The 14,216-nt window shown below is 50.7% G+C and overlaps 6 protein-coding genes across 6 annotated transcripts; 2 read left to right on the top strand and 4 right to left on the bottom strand.

Annotated features, from left to right (window-relative positions):
- Window positions 1-689: 689 nt before the first annotated feature.
- MRS44_016321 (uncharacterized protein) lies at window positions 690-1,943 on the bottom strand (the record flags this gene model as incomplete). The annotated part of the gene is made up of 2 exons (XM_046280132.2): window positions 690-1,781; window positions 1,821-1,943. 2 exons carry the CDS (start codon window positions 1,941-1,943, stop codon window positions 690-692), a joined length of 1,215 nt encoding a protein of 404 aa, XP_046131112.2.
- A 1,501-nt stretch (window positions 1,944-3,444) lies between these two features.
- On the top strand, window positions 3,445-5,214 carry MRS44_016320 (uncharacterized protein; the record flags this gene model as incomplete). Its single annotated transcript, XM_046279554.2, has 7 exons — window positions 3,445-3,613; window positions 3,669-3,713; window positions 3,771-3,829; window positions 3,877-4,155; window positions 4,210-4,269; window positions 4,317-4,571; window positions 4,627-5,214. 7 exons carry the CDS (start codon window positions 3,445-3,447, stop codon window positions 5,212-5,214), a joined length of 1,455 nt encoding a protein of 484 aa, XP_046131113.1.
- A 77-nt stretch (window positions 5,215-5,291) lies between these two features.
- On the bottom strand, window positions 5,292-6,612 carry MRS44_016319 (uncharacterized protein; the record flags this gene model as incomplete). Its single annotated transcript, XM_065617982.1, has 3 exons — window positions 5,292-5,994; window positions 6,043-6,332; window positions 6,577-6,612. The coding sequence occupies 3 exons, from the start codon at window positions 6,610-6,612 to the stop codon at window positions 5,292-5,294; spliced, it is 1,029 nt and encodes a 342-aa protein (XP_065474054.1).
- Window positions 6,613-7,978: 1,366 nt separating this feature from the next.
- MRS44_016318 (uncharacterized protein) lies at window positions 7,979-9,572 on the top strand (the record flags this gene model as incomplete). Its single annotated transcript, XM_065617981.1, has 3 exons — window positions 7,979-8,140; window positions 8,198-8,206; window positions 8,265-9,572. 3 exons carry the CDS (start codon window positions 7,979-7,981, stop codon window positions 9,570-9,572), a joined length of 1,479 nt encoding a protein of 492 aa, XP_065474053.1.
- Window positions 9,573-10,438: 866 nt separating this feature from the next.
- MRS44_016317 (uncharacterized protein) lies at window positions 10,439-11,546 on the bottom strand (the record flags this gene model as incomplete). The annotated part of the gene is made up of 2 exons (XM_046272176.2): window positions 10,439-10,983; window positions 11,036-11,546. 2 exons carry the CDS (start codon window positions 11,544-11,546, stop codon window positions 10,439-10,441), a joined length of 1,056 nt encoding a protein of 351 aa, XP_046131116.2.
- A 462-nt stretch (window positions 11,547-12,008) lies between these two features.
- On the bottom strand, window positions 12,009-13,790 carry MRS44_016316 (uncharacterized protein; the record flags this gene model as incomplete). Its single annotated transcript, XM_065617980.1, has 7 exons — window positions 12,009-12,396; window positions 12,441-12,512; window positions 12,563-12,875; window positions 12,980-13,109; window positions 13,175-13,338; window positions 13,389-13,653; window positions 13,713-13,790. 7 exons carry the CDS (start codon window positions 13,788-13,790, stop codon window positions 12,009-12,011), a joined length of 1,410 nt encoding a protein of 469 aa, XP_065474052.1.
- Between the last annotated feature and the right edge of the window lie 426 nt (window positions 13,791-14,216).

Genomic DNA, 14,216 nt, shown 5'->3' with positions numbered 1-14,216 from the left:
CACTGGACCATTTGCGTTATTTAGTAGTCCCCCGCTTAGTCACTAACGAGCCCTTGTGGAACTCCTTGTCCATGACCGCCCGGTTCATCTAAAGAGCACTGGGGTCAATTCAGTCGTTTACTGCCTGGAACAGTGTGGAGTGGTCTATGACAATGCTCAAGAAAGTTCGTAGGGATGGAATTCCGCTGTTGCGATATTTGAACCTGCTCTGACGTGATTTGACTTACCAGATGTTCTGAACAAACTAAGGAGGTTTTGGGTCCTGATAGATGCGAGAACTGAAAGGTAATTACGATGCGGGTCTGAGAAACCCATGAATATTAGAGAGTATTGAGTTCGAATGCAGGGGGATTGCAGTATTAGTCTGTGAGCCACGAGGTCGCTCTATTGCAGGATGTCGGTATCACCGACAAGGTTTATGTTGATCATCTAGGTCTATTTCTATGGTACCTCTGCGGAAGGTGACCGATCCGCTGATTAACTATGATTACACTATCATCTCGACATGAGAGAATTGTTACGATTAGCGAAGCAACTGTCTTGCCCGGTCGTGATAGAACAGCACAAACTGAAAGTACATGGTGCCAACTTATTCATAGCAATCGCAACAACACTCCACAAGCCCTTGACACTCTTGCTGGCCCAGAATTATGCGACAAAAACCCACAGCCTGATTCCCTCACGCCCTTTCAACGCGACATTCGATCCGAGAAACTCGAAGTGCTTCGTCGGTTGTCCTGCTGCTCTAATTGTCCAAATGCGGCGAGCGCAAGCTGCGAAAGATGAGTGATCGAGTCAAACAAACCTCGTGTCTGATGAGCCATCGGGTCGCTGCCGCTGATCTCGGTAGCCGGTCCAAACTGAATCAGAGTTCTCAGGGCACTGAGACGTGCTTCCAGCCCTGGTGACCCGACATTGCTAGCACTATCCGCGCTCTGACCTCCCCTGTGGCCTCCAGAAAAGTTCATCAAGGGAGACTCCACTCTTCCGAGGGAGATGTCTGGAACTCCAAGAGGTGTCATGATTGATGTACCTTGAGTCGCACGTCGGCCAGCCTCTGGTGTGGCTGTAGAACTTTCACTTGAGTCGCGAGGGAGGCGGCGGACTCTCCTCCTGGAGTTAGCCTCATGCTCATCTTGCTCTTCTGTATCATCCCTCTGGCTGAATGTTCGTGGTCGTAGAACGCGCTGCCCGTTGCGTGCAACATTGCCATCAACACTGCGGTTGGGATCACTTCTCGCCTCATTTCTCTCGGGTGTGGTTCCGTTGGTTTGGTGACGAGAGGAAGTAGGGGTGGCGACACTGGCACTGGATCGCGGATGATGCTGATCCAAGTACTGTATTGCTCTGTCGACGTCGACTTCGAAGACTGCGTAAGGCGACTGGGTTTGGCGGCCATGACGGCGAATGGATTGTTCCGTGATAGCAGGGAGAACGAGGTTGGTATCGATGTGCTCATTGGCAGTAAGCCACGCGTTGAGTTTCTTGACGAGGCGGAGGCTCAACGGTACCGTTTGACCGAGGTAGAGGAAGAGAAGCCACGGTTCTTGAACTCTTGTTCCTAGCCCAAATCGAACGGAGAGGGTGAGGAGACGGCCAGTAAGCTGGGACTTGGTGGCAGCGCGAGCCCAATCGTCTGAGTGAATGGCATGGAGAATGACCTTGAGAGAGGTCAGGGGGATCTGCTGTCTAATAAAGGTTGGCCAGTCGAGTAGGCTGACGTCGTCTGAGGCACGGCCATTTGCTTCCTCATCTCTCTGAACCTGAATGGCGACTGTCCACTAGGCGTCACGCAGGCGGTTCCAGGTGTCGCGAATCACTTGCTCGGGGCAGTTGGCGTTGGGTGAAGCTTCATCCTGCTCGTTCGAGTCGCTGGCGTTTGAGGATCTCAGGCAGTTGAGAAGTTCCAAGATACCCGCATCTTGGAGAATTCGAGAGGACATGGTGGGATCTTTCGGCGAAGTAGCGACAGTAGAGCGGATGGAAGGTAGGTGATCGATCGCAACAAAGGTATCGGGATTGTCGCTGCGAGGAAGAGGCCCAGTCGTGTAGGATAGGATCTTGGTGTAGGCATTGAGCACAGCGCCAGGCGAGCTCCAAGGACCGCCCGTCTCATCAACTGGAGGATGATGAAGAGGGAAGAGTTGGAGGTGGAATGAAATGGAAGGAGTTGAGGTATGTATGCACGAAATCTGGGGGGCGCGTCACGTGCACTGTCTGGAAACTTGAGAGGAAGGAGCCTTGTCGACTATGACGGGCTTGACAGGACTTTACGGAAAAGGGGGAAAATAAAGGGAAATAAAAGACGGGGTATTGAATCAATTAAAAGACTTGGAGATATGTTAGAAATTGGGAAAATGCGTTGGGCTACTCTACGTGTTGAGATGGTCGTCTTGGTGGTGAAGGTGAAAACTTGGAGGACCAGCAAAGAAGTCTGGCTGAAATTTGTCATTATCGACACAAAAGTGAGCCTGGAAATGAATGAAACTCATTAAAAATTATAATATCATAGCGAGTGATGATGTTGAAGCTGCCAAGTTGGGTGACAGCATCGCAAGAGTTGAGTGTAAAGAGTCACTGTGCATCTCATTGATCAAGAGGCCGTTGGGGATATGCTTAAAGATGCGCATATAGATTAGGTATAGAAGATTTGCGTTTAAAGTGGGACTTGATCGAGAATTACTGTGTGGTCATTGTCTGCCTTGTCTTGCATAACAACCGAGCTCGTCGACCATGATCCATCCTATGTCATGCTGCAGCATCTTGACCATGACTGACATGCAAGTGTCTTTGATGGACGGCTCGAGACTAATCCACACCGAGAGGCTTATCTCACACACCAATTCAACCTCGCTATTCCTCGGGTGCAACTCCTCCACGGCTCTCCTCACGCCAATTGGCTGTGTCAAGAGCACGACACAGGCCCATCGTATGGCGACATCGAAGCTCTGATAACGTACCATAAGCCACCCCCAGAACCCCGGGTTCAAGTGCCGAAATCACGATGTTTGTCAATCCTGATTGGTTACGATTGTGATCTCTCTCTCCGCGGAGACGTCATGGGGATCTCCTGGGAGCACTTCATCGCCATCGCATCCACATTCGGATGCTTGCTGTCTGACCTATCCCTCCCTCCGCAAATAACTCATTGAGATGCAGATCTTGGTAGAGGTACTCTATAGTGCAGCCACTAAACATAGAATATCAGGTAGAGGTACTCGGCGGGAGACGAAAATGGAAAGGTCATCAACTCCTGCTGCAACCCTTGAGTCGTTGCAAGATGCTACCTCAAAAACACACGAACAAGGATATCATGATGCAATAAAACTCACTAGACACACAATTGGCTGCTGTCATAATCTTTTTAAAGAGCAGATGATGCGCACTTTTGGTCGGACAATCGCCCAATCTTCACTGACTAGCCTTCGTCTGATCTCCACAACAATGGCTTCTGATCTTAAGACAGACTCGCCTCCTGATCTTAGCGATGAGACCGGCACCATCGACACTGAACCTCCCATCAACGAAAAGTCGCTTCTGCGGAAACTAGACGCCAAGTTGCTCCCGGCTGTTGGGATCCTGTATCTGTTATCGTTCCTAGATCGCAGCAATGGTGAGGCTTGCACTGGTTTTTGATCACGGCAAGTATATACTCACATCGTGAATAGTCGGAAACGCCCGGATCGAGGGGATGGTCGATGACCTCAATATGAGTACGAGGGCCTGTAACCTCGTGGATCAAACCTGATGCTAACCTGTGTGGTAATTAGCTGGAAATCAATACTTGACAGGTCTCACTCTATACTTTGTGGGCTATGTGCTTTTCGAGGTTTGTTGCCCTTAACCTGCGTCATTTCTTTGCTAACCCCCCAAAAGATTCCTTGTAATATTATTCTGAAGCGCACTACTCCAAGGCTTTGGCTTCCAACCCTTACGATTGCCTGGGGCATTGTAGCTACATTACTCGGCATCGTTCAAGACCTCAAGGGCTTCCTCATCGCCAGATTCTTTCTTGGTGTTACTGAGAGCGGTTTATTTCCAGGAGTGGTGTTCTACTTCTCCATGTGGTACAAGAGGCGAGAGAGACAGTATCGCATCTCGCTGTTTTTCTGTGCAGCATCCCTTGCCGGTGCCTTTGGTGGTATCCTCGCATATGTGAGACCACTTTACCCCATCGTGAATGCATTCATCTAGCTAACAGAAGCTTAGGGTATCGGCAAGATGGGTGGTGTCGTTTGGGAGAATGGTTGGCGCTGGATCTTCATTCTGGTAAGAGCAGCGGTACCATATCTCTGGATCAAACTGACGCTCAACAGGAGGGAATAGCTACCGTTGTGGTGGCCGTGGCGGCATATTGGTTCATCGAGAACTACCCTGATACTTCAAAATTTCTCACCAAGGCTGAACGGACCTTCATCCATGAGCGCTTGGCAGCGGACAGTGATGCTATTCGACAGGAACAGTTCAGCTGGGCAGCGGTCCGTGAGGCGTTGAGGGATCCTAGTTGCTGGCTCTATGGCCTAGGCTTCCACACAATGAGTCTGCCTCTGTATACTCTATCCTTGTTTCTGGTTAGTCTCTATCGATGCGATTCTATCAATCCTGATGCTCACATTGTCAATCTAGCCCACCATCATTAAGGATCTTGGATACAAAGCAGCAGTCGCACAGCTCTTGACTATTCCACCGTATGCCCTTGCATTTCTCACGACGCTGGGTGTTGCTATCGTCTCTGAGAAGCTAGGCCGACGTGCTCTGTTCATCGCTGGGTCATCAGTTGTTGCTGCCATCGGGTACATAATCCTCCTCGCCAACACTAATCCTACAGCTCGACCCGGAGTCTCGTACCTGGGAACCTTCTTTGCTGCCGCGGGTATATATCCCGCTACCGCCCTGGTGCTTTCTTGGCCCGCAATCAACGTGTCAGGGCAGACGAAGAGAGCTATCGCGAACGCAATGCAGATCAGCATCGGGAATCTTGGAGCCGTCTTGGGAACACAACTGTACCGAGCCAACGATGGTCCTCGATTCATCGTTGGACACTCTATGGCTTTGGGTTATCTGGTAGCAAACGTCATCGTTGTGACTTTGCTGGGTTGGAGGTTGAAGAAGCAGAATGAAAGCCGTGCCGCGGTGGCGGAGGAGATCAAGCACGTTGGTGAGGTGGAAGACTGGAAGGGTGACTCGGATGTTAGATGGAGGTTCGAGTATTGATTTACCAAGAGAGGTCTCCATGATTATTCTATTATGTTTAGTATCTCAACTCGTACTCAAGACATGGTGCTCGGCTCCTAAACCAGAATAAAGGCAACATCTGGGTCCTTCAAAATCTGCAACCAATTGTGCTGTGCTTCATCCTCTCTCCTCCTGTCCCATATTACCTGCAGCGTGTCAATGGAAGTATATACAAATCCCCAGGGAAGGCAGTCGGCGAGTCTTTTCATCCTTGACATGCTCCAGGCCTGCCTCTCTGGGTCTCGGGCTTGGGCTCCGGCAATAAAGGTTGGCCACGGTGATGTCTTGAAACTTGGATCCCCGTGCGGTATCGATAACAACTGGAGGAAAAGGTCTTGCTCCAAGGTTTGCTCAGTGTCTGGAGGTAGGTGGTTCCTGATCGAGGGAACCGCGTATAGGATGTACAAGCAACATGCCAACTGGTGTGCACGCCCGGCATGTGTGCGGCTCTGAATCTCAGTGACTTGGCGACCATGTGGCACATTCTTGATGTCGCACGCCCAGGCATCCAGATCATACGACATGGCACTATTCATGTGCTCCATCCCTTCTTCAGTTATCCTCGCAATGGAAATGTCGTCATCACTCGGTTCGTTTGAGAGTCGTGCCACGGCCAATAATATCTGCAAGATCTCAGCGGGGCAGCAAATGTAGCTGTTGTTGGAAGCAAAGCGGATGACTGATGGAGCTTGCGCAGTGTAAAAGTAAGATGAAGAGGCCAATAAACCGTTGACGACTGTCGATGCAAAGATATAGCTTCTTGAAGAAGGTCAGCCTCGAGTTAGTGTACTGGTGGGTTCGACCTACATGTAACAGTCGGCTATGATGAAGTCTCTGAGCATCTTATTCGAATAACCCCCTGGTTGAAGATGTCTGAGCACATTGCCACTACCTTCAAGGTGAGCTCTCCAGCCATGCTTGCCAGACTCGATGAGTTCCAGGGCGATAAAGAAATGGGCCGCCGCCAGAAGAATGTCGCTCTTAAGGGGGCTAGCTTCCTCAATCGCCAGACGAAGTGCCTCGAGCCCTCTCTGCTTAGCGACCAAGGCATCTGCTGCCGCACGTCGGGAAGCTGCCAATGCCTGGTGAGTTGAGGACTGTGACCGGTTGAGTTCATTATGGGCTCGAGGCTTTAAGAAATTAGACATGTGAGTTGCCGAGGCAGCTATAACGATGTGTCTCAGGAGTGGATGTGCTCCGCTTAGAGGGACCAACTCGTGGAAGGGATTTAGGCCTGGGAGGTCTATAGCCACGAGATCCGGACAGAGTCGATTTGTGACTTGCGATGTTAGCCTAGACTCAACCCTAATAGCCTGCGTCGTATCACAAAGGGGAACTAACAATATGATAGATACTGGCGTTCCACGGAGTGGACATCTTGGAACATAGGATCAACCAAAGCCCAGGGAATTGTTTGGTTGCTGGGACTTGAAAATGCCAAAGCTTGAGTACGACTATGGCATAGCCTCGTGTTTGCAGAGACGACCGCGTCTCTGGTCGCCGTGCTTTTATACTTGATTGCAGACCCCTCAGCAACCCATGTTGAGTCGTTCAACACAGGCAATTTGTTACCGGCCAGCTTGCCTCGACTGGCCACTGCACCCGCCCATCTATACAGCTTCCCATAGCCGAGACATTCCTTGCCAGTAGTGGTGCACTTGCGACAGGCCGGAACTGATCGATCGCATCGTAACCTACTGTAACGGCAGTTGTGGCAAGCTTTGCTGGAAGGGCGCTGAGGGTCCATAAGTGGTGACCCCGAGCGAGCGACGAGGTCAAATTTGACTAAGTCGATGCGCGACTAGAGCGGCCTTATCTCTAGAGATATGCAACCGACAAACGACATGGTATAGCAGTTGCTGGTCAGCAAACGGGGCGGTAAGGACCCTTGACGCAGAAGAGATAATTGGGTTGAAACTGCGACTGGAAACCCAAGTGCCTCGGCAATTCACAAAGCACCAGTTGGTCGACCCGGTAACTGAAATGCCCATGGAGTTGTAATTATACGAGTGTCTAGGGGTCGGCTGTCCAGCGGAATCCTTGGTGGGAACTAACCGAACACCGAACATCTCGGAGGGCGCAACGGACTGTGACAACTGGATGAACTCGGCATATTTAAATGATAGAGATCCGGTTCTTCAGCGTACAATTTCAAGTGCGGAGTACTTTGCTGCCAACGGGACAAGCCACGTCCTTCAACCCATCCTTCACATCAGCTCTGGATGACAAATGATCCAGTCGCCGATACGGAGCTGTGGAGACACTAGTCTGAATCAGGAAGATATAACCCCATGTCCTGCAGAGGCAAAATTACCCCACGCAACTTTGTTGAGTTGCCATGCGGACACTGTCGCGAGCGGTTGGCACCATCGTTCACCGCAGTGTATTCAAACCAATCGTAAGAGGCCATTGATTGGGAATCTTAACTCGTGCCCAGATCGTGTGGTAGTGGCAGCCCAATCTCAGAGCTTGCAGTTGTGGGTGGAGCAAAGGGACATTTTGCCAAGATGAACTCTCATGATGTCAGAGTTTGCAGAATAAGAACCAAGGGTCACCCTGGCCCAATTCTTGACCCTTTTTTGTCCTCCTGACAAGCCTTTATTTAACCTGTGTGCTAAGCAACACTTCGCCGGCCCAGCATGTTCAACATTGATCGACGATAAGCAGCTCGACTTTGACCTTTTCTCTTTGTCCGTCTTTTACTTGCTGCCTACCGCGTCTCTTCCGTGACCCAATCTCCAACATGACTCACGGACAAGTCGTCGTCGAAAGCGAGGATCCTGAATCCGCAACCAATACTATCATCGATGTTGAAAAGTTGGGCCGACAGCGGCCAGCGGCCTTTGCCACGTTATGGGCCGAGTTGGGCTTCATATTCTCGCTCCTGGGCTCAATGGCAATGGCTGTATGTTCCTCATTTCCTCCGTTCTTTATGGCTTTGCATATACTAACTGGAAAATAGGAATTTTTCGTCTCGGGATTTCACATCATCCTCCCACCTCTAGCCATTGAGCTTGAAATCCCCGAAGCATCTCGAACATGGCCATCGAGCGTATTCTCTCGTCACCGGCGCATTTCTGCTACCACTAGGCCGGCTGAGTGATATGCATGGCGCCTACATTATTTTCAACAGCGGGCTTGCATGGATGTCGGTCTGGTGTCTGGTCGCCGGCTTCAGCCACAACTATATCATGCTCATTATCTGCCGTGCTTTGCAGGGAATTGGAGCAGCGGCCTTTCTACCTGCCGGTATTACGCTACTTGGCAAGACATACCGACCAGGGCCGCGAAAGAATTTCGTTTTTGCCATATATGGTGCTTTTGCACCGCTGGGATTCTTCATCGGCATCCTGATAGGAGGTATCTCGGGCGAATTTTTGTCCTGGAAATGGTACTTTTGGATTGGTGCAATCATTCTTGTCGTCATATTCGCTGCCGGGTTCTTCTCTATCCCGAATGACTTCACCAAACAACCCCCTGACGGCCTCGGAATGGACTGGTGGGGGGTGGCAACCATCGTCCCGGGTCTTATCCTTCTGGTATACGCCATTACCGATAGCTCGCAGGCACCTAAGGGCTGGGCCAGTCCTCAAATTATTGCCACTATTATCGTTGGCGTAGCGATTCTCGCTGCGGCCGTATACCTCGAAGGTTGGGTTGTCTCAAACCCCCTTGTCCCAGCTGATCTCTTCTCCCCGCCATACATGACAACCCTTGTCGTGGCACTTTTCTTTGCCTACGGCAGCTTTGGCGTTTTCCTGCTATACAGCAGTTTCTACATTGAGCTTGTCCTTGAGGTATCTCCTCTCCTGACGGCTCTATGGTACGTTCCTATGATTGTCGGTGGCCTTCTCCTCGCCACAGTGGGAGGCCTGGTTCTCCATCGACTCCCCGGTCGTATCCTTCTGATAGTCTCTGGGGTGGGTTACGTTGTCTGCTGCCTCCTTTTCGCTCTCATGCCAGAAAACCCGAACTACTGGGCTTGGGTTCTGCCGGCGATGGTTGCGTCCACAGTTGGCATCGATATTACATTTACTGTCAGTAACGTTTTCATCACGACAAATCTGCCTGCGAGGCGCCAAGGACTTGCGGGAGCCCTAATAAACAGCACGCTGTTTCTAGGAATCAGCTTCTTTCTTGGGTTTGCCGATGTGGCCGTGGGACAGACGTCACGCCCTACACTACGAGAGAGTTACCAAGTCGGATTATGGTTTGGTGTTGGCATATCAGGAGTGGCGCTGTTGATGTTGTCATTTATCAATGTTGGAAGGGCCAAGAGTGACTTGACCATTGAAGAACGAGAGCAGATGGAAGCGGCAAGGGGCAGAGGTGAATAAACGGTAGAAGATGATGAAATATGGCTTTAAATATCAGGGCGTTAGGAACAGCTTGGCGCAAAAGGCCAAGATCTTTGATTCACCACTCATAGACAGACAATCTCCAAGAAAAATTCATTTCAACAAGGCGACCATTCTATGTCTAGTGAACTGGACTGCATAGGCAGTCTGAAGCTAAGCCCCGACGGTGAGATGAACCCTCGAGTACATGACGATTACCAACGGCTCTCTTGATTATCCAGAGATGCAGATTGGGGCCCCATTAGGGAAGAAACACCTCTGATAAGGGTTCGAGCTGGAAGAGGACCCAAAATGCAAGAGCTGCAAAATGACTGACATTTTTATACCCGGCCAACACTGATATTTCTATGACCTGCTATGTCCACCGAGGCTGAGAGTAAGTAATCATATCTTGAAACAATGCTGAGATTTAATTGAGAAGTAGAGAAAAACAATATTCCCACATTCTCCAGTACAAGAATCCATTGATGTCAAACGCTGTTAGCATCTAGAAGCTCGATGTTGCCCTCGCCCTCAACCTCGCCCCATACCTCCACATGAGAAGTGGTGCTGGAATTCCAAAGAAGAGTCTTGCGAAAGCCATGGTGTTGTTTCCCCATCCGTAGCCCAGCACCGAGTACATCTTGGGGTAAATAGGGGGAACAAGAATGCAGTCAAGCTTCTGAGGAACTGTGTTGCCGCCATGGCACTGGATGTATGATCTGGATAAGCATCGATTGTGTATGCCTGCATGGGCATACCTGCAATCTGCATGCCAAAGGTTGTGAAAAACATGCCAGCATCGACCCAAGCCCAGTGAACCTTGTACTGAGCACACCACCCATAGATGATAAAGCCAAAGGGGGCTAGAATAGCTCCGGGAAGTATGAGGGGATACGATGTTCAGGGACGGATTGTCCATCAGCATGACGCTCCATCCTGCGGAACGAGTAGTCCATCAAAGGCCCGGCAAGCTGGGACCCAGCGAGCTCTCCAAGCATGCAAGAAATGTAGTGAAGGCCACTGATCTCCACGGACTGATGGTAATGATGGATCCAAAGATCAGCGAAACTCGAAAGAACAATGTACAGTAGCCCGTAGCTGATGGCGGAGATGATGGATGATACTTGGATGATTGGATGGAAGGCAAGAAGTCGTAAGGGACGACTCAAAGCTTGACCAAGAATAAGGGCGAGATTCGATTGGCTTCGGTGCCGCTCTTCTTGTGTGTAGTATGGGGCACCAGTTTCTTTGCGCAGCTTCTTGGCTCGTTTTTTCAGAATTGCTGGAGCAAAAGTCTCGCGGAAACTGGTCAGTGAAACGACAACCATGGCAAATTGGAAGATGGATGTTGACCAGAACATCCATCTCCAAGAGACGCGATAGGTCATGAAGCCACCGACGATTGGGCCTATGAGTCGAATTAGCTATGGCTTGGCGGACACGTAGTTCAGGACACTTACCTACTGCGGCTCCCAGCAGAGGAACCAGAAGAAACCACCCAAGAGACCTCCCACGCTCCTCTGGGCGCCATATATCGCCCAGTACTCCACCTCCAAGGGCGTAAATAGCACTGGCTCCAAAACCAGCCAAGAACCGGGCAGCAATGAGCAGCTCCTTGGAGCTTGCAAACCCACAAGCAATGTTCCAGACCAAGAACCAGATGTTGGAGGCGTGTAAGATCACCTGGCGGCCGTACACTTCGGACAATGGTCCAATCACAAGCGGACCGAAGGCAGTTGCCAGCAAGTAGATGCTCAAAGCCATCATAGCCTCAGTCGAGTTCATCTCCAAATCGACTGCAATCAAGGACAATGCAGGGGCCATGACAGTTGACACGAGGATTCGATTGAAACCAGTTACCGAGAGGACATTGGTTACAGTCCATTTGCGTCTTTCTGGCCAGTTCTTGGGGTTCTCGCTATCCTGGTCATCGAAAGCAACGAGGTATGGATCTGGTTGAATGGGGGACATGGTAGTCAGCTCAGTCCCAGCTGGGACGTGGTTGTTCGAGGCGGTCTTTATTCTGGAAGCCATATTCGAGTTGAAGAAAGAAAATAAGAAGAGGACGAGAACATGATTCAGAACCCCGCAATAAATAGGCATCAGCAACGCAGTCTTCAGGCTGATTGATGGAGTGTAGATCTCGCGGAGCTAATGCGGAGATATCGGCAGCGAACGGAATTATTGCGGTCACGGCCCCTGACCAGGTGAACTCAACACAAGTTAAGCGAGCAGGATGCGATACGGCAAGGTGTTAGATGCATAGTCATCATTGGAAAGAGACCGGGGGCATGTTGGAATATGGAAGGCGACTGCGAGTGCAGTAAATGTTCCCACAAACACAAGATGGTCTAGTCTATTGATACAAAGTATTTCACCTATAAGCTTGAATCTTTTAATCTTTCAATGAGAACCCCTCACATTTCAGAAAAATTAACCTCTACCAGGAATCTTGAACCCAGAGGCTCTCAGCTTCTGGAACACTCGTTGGGGGTCATATTTTTTGGAAGCGGCCTGAAGATATCGGACAGACTCAGACCCATAGTGTTTGATTGGATCCTGGTCGCCCAGAGCGTAGTTGAGGTACTCCCAGTTTTTGTTGGCGCCAATGCTGGTGGCATATTTGTTGATGGCATTCCTATACTCCAGTGTCAAGGGGGCAATCTTTTTCTGGTTCTCAGCCGTGTCCACAGTGACAGCAACGAGCCAGTTGAGGGCAGGACCATCGGCGACGACATCCTCAAGGCCGAGAACATTACCACCCGCCTTGCGAGAGTGAGCCACCATGGACTTAGGGAATGGCTGGAACTGAACAAGAACACTAAAGTCGGAGCCGGGGCTGCCGCCTTCATCTTCTCGACATACTCGGCATGTTTCTCATCAACAAACTTCATGACCCGAATATCATTCGTGGTCATGCCAGTCATCCAGTTGGCACTAGAACGAGGTCAGTACAGCATTGACAGGGTAGTAATACGAGAACATACTAAAGGCCCAAGGGTGTAGGACCTGTGAACTGAGGGACAAGGTCCGCAATCTTGCCGGTGGTCAGGGTGTTGGAAACATTTGGGAGGGAGAGAAAGTCGTCAAAAGCCGGGGCAGCAGGAATGGCGTCAGAGTTGGAGACGACCGAGATCAGGATGCGCTCTTTTCCGTTGTACTGGACAGAAACGATCAGCTGAGAGGCAAGGTCAAGATGCATGTTTTCGGCAAAGTCGATGTATGACTCGAACACACGATCGCGTTGCGACAAGTCGAAGCTAACAAAGCCTCCCCAAAGCTTGTTTGAGTCAACAACGTCTGTCGAACGGTTCAGGTTAGCGCCAGGAGAAAGCACAGTTACGAAGGGGAAATGAACTTGCATTGGTCGACTCGGGTCACAAACCCCAGGTTTCCAGAGCCACCCTTGAGGGCTTTCCACAGATCAGGGTGCTGGTTCTTGTTGGCGTTGACGATGCGACCGTCAGCGAGAACCACCTCAAAGTTGGCGACAACATCGCAAGCAAAACCACGAACGTTGGAATGGAACGAGTACTAAAGAGCGGTTAGAACTTGACCGCTGCCAACGGGTGCCAGGGTGGTCGTGAATGGGCACCTACTCCTCCTCCAGTGGTGAAGCCACCAACACCAACGACAGAGGCACGGCCGCCAACAGCCGCGACACCATATTCGTTGAGCGCCTCGTAAACACGGCCCCAATTGGATCCGGGCTGAACCGACGCAATCTTCTTTTTCGAGTCGTAGGTGGTAGTGTTCATGTAGCCTCCCAGCAGTTAGCCATGACGCAGGAGAGCAGGGCGCAGACATCCGTACTGAAATCAATGGTGATGCCATTTTCAACTCCGTTGGAGCCCTTCCATGCAGAATGTGCACCACTACGTATGCCAAACGGGCATTTCTTGCTGGAAATAACCTTGGCTATCTTGGAAACATCCTGTGTAGTCTCGGGGAGAACCATGCACCAAGGTTCGAGGGCGGCATTGGCTGAATAGTAGGTCTTCAAACGGGCGTCGTATGCGTTACTCCCGGGGACATAGATCTTTCCCTTGAGTTGAGGGACGGCGGCGAGGGTTGAGCACTGTATTGTCTGTGTTAGCAAGAGGCTGGAGAGGCTTGAGGGCGGCGCAGAAAACTCACGCATGGACATGAATCGTGTGTAGCCGCGGCTGACGCGCCTGTGCCCAACAGGGCGAGACTGGCAAGGGAGATTTTCATTGCGAGAACAGATGAGATGTACAAGAAGCAAGAAAGTGTTCGATTGGGATTCCAACTGTCAGATAGAGAAAAGATCAACAAGAAAAGAAGGAAGACCAGGCTCTAATAACATCTGGAAAACATCCGGATGAACCAAAGCATCCTGTGTTACAGGCATGATTACGGAGCCTCCAAGGATGGGCAAGACTTGCGAGAATTCAGTCCATGCACAGCACAGACTGGTCGATGTGAGATCTTGTCCGCTCAGACCTTGAGGGGTTTGGAGATCAGTGGAGATGCTAGACCAGGGCATCCAGCTAGGCTCCGCGCTTGGCGCTGGTGATCTGGGGAAGGTTGGATTGCTAGTCAACTGTCATATGGTTTATCGAGATGAGTTCCGCACAGCCGATGAGATTGATGACTGACATCTGTTCGCCAATACCTGGC

This window comes from Fusarium solani (genome assembly GCF_023522795.1).
Source record: "Fusarium solani strain SB1 chromosome Unknown bctg00000012, whole genome shotgun sequence".
In the NCBI taxonomy this organism is placed as follows: Eukaryota; Fungi; Ascomycota; class Sordariomycetes; order Hypocreales; family Nectriaceae; genus Fusarium; species Fusarium solani.
This window is presented reverse-complemented; position numbering and strand designations above follow the sequence as displayed.